At 32.0% G+C, this 4,533-nt stretch overlaps 1 protein-coding gene across 1 annotated transcript in view; it reads right to left on the bottom strand.

Annotated features, from left to right (window-relative positions):
• The window catches only part of LOC108687571 (cadherin-87A-like), a 279,899-nt gene that overhangs the window by 26,436 nt on the left and 248,930 nt on the right, over window positions 1-4,533 (bottom strand). Inside the window, exon 6 of the mRNA XM_018193424.1 lies at window positions 1,178-1,435. Coding sequence (XP_018048913.1) covers window positions 1,178-1,435 — 258 coding nt within the window. The remainder of the gene's footprint in view (window positions 1-1,177; window positions 1,436-4,533) is intronic.

Raw genomic sequence — 4,533 nt, 5'->3', positions numbered from 1 at the left:
TATATATATATATTTTGTGACAGAATAAATAATTTAATCGATGCCGAAAATCGATAGAGAGGTAGAATGTTCAAATAAACACAAAAAAATTTATAGTACCTATGTGAAGTTATGAAATAAACTGCAGCTCAGGGTTTGTGGACTTCACTCTTTACTGAGAAAAATTTCTAGTTGAAAATGGGCAGTAGGTTCTAACAATTCATATCAATTAAAATTCTAATCGAAATAATCAGATGTTCAATTATCAGATTATGAGGATTAGAATTCTGATCAGAATCTACTGATTCGTTCATTTTCAATGTGAAATCTTTCTCAATATTAAAATAGAAAACAACATACACTAAGGTAATCAACTCCTTTATAAGAAAGGAAATTTTTAACAAATAAACATTTTTTTTATAATTGTTAATGAAACACATAAATAATATTACCTATATTATTATATTTGTAAATAACTAATGACACTTAATGTATAACATGAAAGTACAACAAAAATTAAATCAAGTTGAAATCGCATATTATTTTTTAAAATTGTACATTTCCATTGATTGTATAATATTTTATAAATACATTCAACATCTGGGTTTTTAAATTTAAAAAAATCATGTTAGTTGAAAATAATATATTTCACACTTATTATTTTTACACTTAAAAAAGGGACAATTTATAATTATATATCCTTATTTTGAGATGAAATTTAGAATGCGTTGTAAAGTGATATGAAGAGTTAAAATTTAAAACTGTCCCTTCTAATTTGGGACGGTTAATCACTTTAACATACACAGCATAATACAGCAATATTAATAAGAAAATTATTGCGTGAATCCATGTGGGACTTGTCAGACCGCATTATGCCTTTACTCGATCACCAATTCGGAAGAAGAAAAGTAAGAAAAGATCTCGCATTTTTTGTTGGAAAGTGTGCTTCGTAAAGATATTAAGTCAAGAGAGATAAGGAGATAGAAAGAAAGCATGTTGTTCTCTACGTAATTCTATCAACGACGGATTTTCCAAGACGGTGGATCAGAAGGGCACGACTCGTCGGTTGAAATTTTCCTCCACAGGAGAAAATCCCACGTGGGAAAAGGCAGCAAGAAATTCGATCGTCGAGAGAGACCAGATAAAAATATCTTTCACGGGACATTACCGCGCGCGCTAACGCGTATTAATGACTCACCTGTGGCTGCGGGACGCACGTTAGATCTATAATGTCGCCCAGCAGGTCAGGGTCCACGACCCTGATGCCCGGAAGTATGGTGGAGCCGACCGGGGTGTCCTCCTCGGCGACTGCCTCATATGGCACACCCAGGAAGTGCGGCGGATTATCGTTTTCATCCAGTACAATCACATAAGCGTCCACACCGACGATGTTCGGCTGCTGTCCTGCGGGTACCTCGTCCTCCAGAGTCACGCGAAAACGTATTGTATCGTTCTCCTGAAAAAGAGAAACCGTCGGACGTTCGTAAAATGTTGCAAAATCGAGCTCAAAGCTTTGACTTTGGGACTTATTAATATTATACTGTAAACTTTATATAAAGAGGGTTTAGATTTAACTTATAAGAAGGCTGAATGTTCTAATAGTAAGTTTAAGATCGTTAATATTTTTGTCCTTAAGCGTGAAAAAACGTCGTTCAATTTATGTATATTTAAATTAAATATTCAAAGCAAGAGAGCGAACTAATTTTATAATTCGAGGATAAAATTGTACTTAAAGTGGGTCTTACAAATTATAGATTAAATTCAATTTTCGCATAAACTCTAACACTTGCCATACTAATTTCAATCATGCGCCTTGGAAAGATCAAATTCAAGAGAAATCGAGAGTGTATATAAAATCATACATTATCGATTGCTAAGGTCAATTAAAAAAAAATTTCCTGTCGCAAGAAAAACTGCAAAAGACAGTAATATATTGCTCTATAATAGTTGCTTTATACAAATTTTCAGATAATTCTCACTCGTGACGTCATAATTCAGTTGAATGCTTGTTCCTTACTCTAATAAGTGAGATTTAACTGAGTTTTTGCTTATAATTTGCACAAGATCGAGACCGTGTGTTTTAGTGAGTCTCGTAAACTCATTTTAGTGAGGTTATGAACTCGTGTTGTCATGTGATAACTTTTTATCAAAGTAAGGAAATAATGACGTCATTAATCTGAGTATGAAATACTCAGCTCATTTCAGACTCAGTTTAATTTGTGTGTAAGTAGAAAGCAAATGATATGTCCTACGAAATCACAATTGAGTAATTGATATGCAAAAATAGTTATTTATATCACTAATGTAAAAAAAAATTAGGTAAATATTCTTGAATTCCTTAGTTTCCTTCAATTACGAATTGAATATTTTAAAAGTGTGCAAAACAACTCTTATAAAATCAAAAGAAAAATAAGTTAAATAAGAAAAGAAGTTAAAATCTCTAACTAGCTTAGATTTATTAATTTTTTATTTTTATTTTCAACTGTATTTTTTTAAAATAAAATTTGTTTTGCCGATTTCTTCTCTGCAATTAGTATTTTATTTTCATTTAAATTTAACAATAAAAATAAAAATAGAAAAGACGTTATATTTTTCAAATAAATAATTAAATGTGTTTCATAATATAGCAACTTTTTTTATATTAATAGAATAATAAAAATGCTTCAGAATCATAAAAATCCTATTCAATATTAAACTGTTTTTGTATCTATCTAGAAAAGAAAAACGATGAACACTTCAATTTCAAATTTATAATATAATTTATAATTTTAGATAATTAATTTTCAATAAATTATTATATTACATAAATAATTTTTTCATTGTTTTCTATCAATATCTTTATAAATACTTCATAAAATAATTTGTGACTGTAGTCTGTTTGTGTAAGTAAAGTCGTTGTATCTTTGAATGACAGAGATTTCCTTACAGAAATTCGTTTAAAAGCGACAAGGCAAAGTGTTAAATATCCTTTGCCATCGTTCAGATCTTAATACGACATGTATTTTGTATCTAGTAGGTACCTTTGACATCGCATACACGCGCGTGTGTCAGAACACGTGCGATCTCAAACGTGCGCTGAGATCAGGAGCTTCTTTCTCGCGACTGGAATTTTACTGTATCCCTTGTGAAGCCTAGGAAGGCACACGGGTCTCGAACGTGCCTCGATTCATATGTGAGGGAGAACGTCACCGTTTTACGAGATCGATCATTTGCGAAAGTCTTCGTAAGTCCATCCTTGGACCATCTCGAGGAGTTTTCTTCTCTCGACGCGAAGGAAAATCGGAGTTGTCGCAGCAAGTGTGGTAAACGCCCGGCTTTATTGGTGGATTTGTGCGATGGAAACTCCTCTGTATAGGAAGAAAGGAACAAATCCGCCTCTCCTGGATTTCGAGACGTGCGAGTTCTTCCTCTTTGTTGTTACAAGAAATTCGACCATGTTTGATGAATGCATTTTACATTATGTGTATCGTTATATTATTACATAGAAACGTGCCGAGCGTTTGTTCCTCGATGGATAAATTCGTTATTATGTTGGAATATTCCCAAGTTCACGAATATACAGTCGAGTACCGAGACTTTTATTTGAGAAGAGGCGAACGAGTCAAGTCCTAATATTGAAAAAACAGTTCCAAGTCTGTATCTTTAAACGACTTTTTAAAAGTTTCGTAGACAGTTTCAAATCTCTGCAAAGTTTGTCGAAAAATGGTAAGAAGAAAGGCAGCTTCGAAAATACGAGGTGTTTCTTCGTAAAATAATAGAAAGGTAAATTTTTTTTCTAATTAATTCTGATAAATGAATATAATTAAAGAAACAAACTATTTTTATTATAATCTTATGTTTTAAACGGACAATGAAAATAATGTAAAATCAAGAAATATAGCAATTTTGCTGAAAATATCGAAACGCTCGAAGAGTTCAGCGAGAAAAAAAAAAGAAATACTTACAAAGGCTGCGAAGTGTCGCAAGAGTAGATATCGCTTGCATGGAAGTTTGAAAAAGACGGAAAAGTGGGTAGCACCGAGGGTTTAGTAGCAACTAATGAGGTCGAGGGTGGAAAGATGGTACTCAAAGTTCTTGTCAAGTGTGTACGTGTACCCAATTGCGCATGCATTAGAATATATACATATTTACGCGGTAGATAGTCTCCCAAAGGCGTCATAGCAATGGAGAACAATAATGGCGAAGTTAAATTTACTTCTAATATATTACAGTGCAAATGCAGATACGAATTCTCTTGTCGAAATCGACCGTGTTCTTGGTCGTTACGAAAATTTAAATAAACGAAGAATCTTTTACTTAAAATTACAAAAGAAAATCATTTGCAGCTAGATAATTTGCTGTATAAACTGTATTTATGTTTTATATTTATTATGAAATATCACTTTAGGCGATCTGATTCGTATTCATAATTTTATATTTACGCAAGAATGAAAAAAACATTTGAAGTATCAAAATACACACGTATGTAAAATATATATTAAATATATTAAATATATTAGGTGTAGTAAAAAGAAATCCATATTTTTTCCATTCAATTTCATGCAAAAATAATGG

This window comes from Atta colombica, unplaced genomic scaffold (genome assembly GCF_001594045.1).
Source record: "Atta colombica isolate Treedump-2 unplaced genomic scaffold, Acol1.0 scaffold208, whole genome shotgun sequence".
Taxonomy (NCBI): Eukaryota; Metazoa; Arthropoda; class Insecta; order Hymenoptera; family Formicidae; genus Atta; species Atta colombica.
This window is presented reverse-complemented; position numbering and strand designations above follow the sequence as displayed.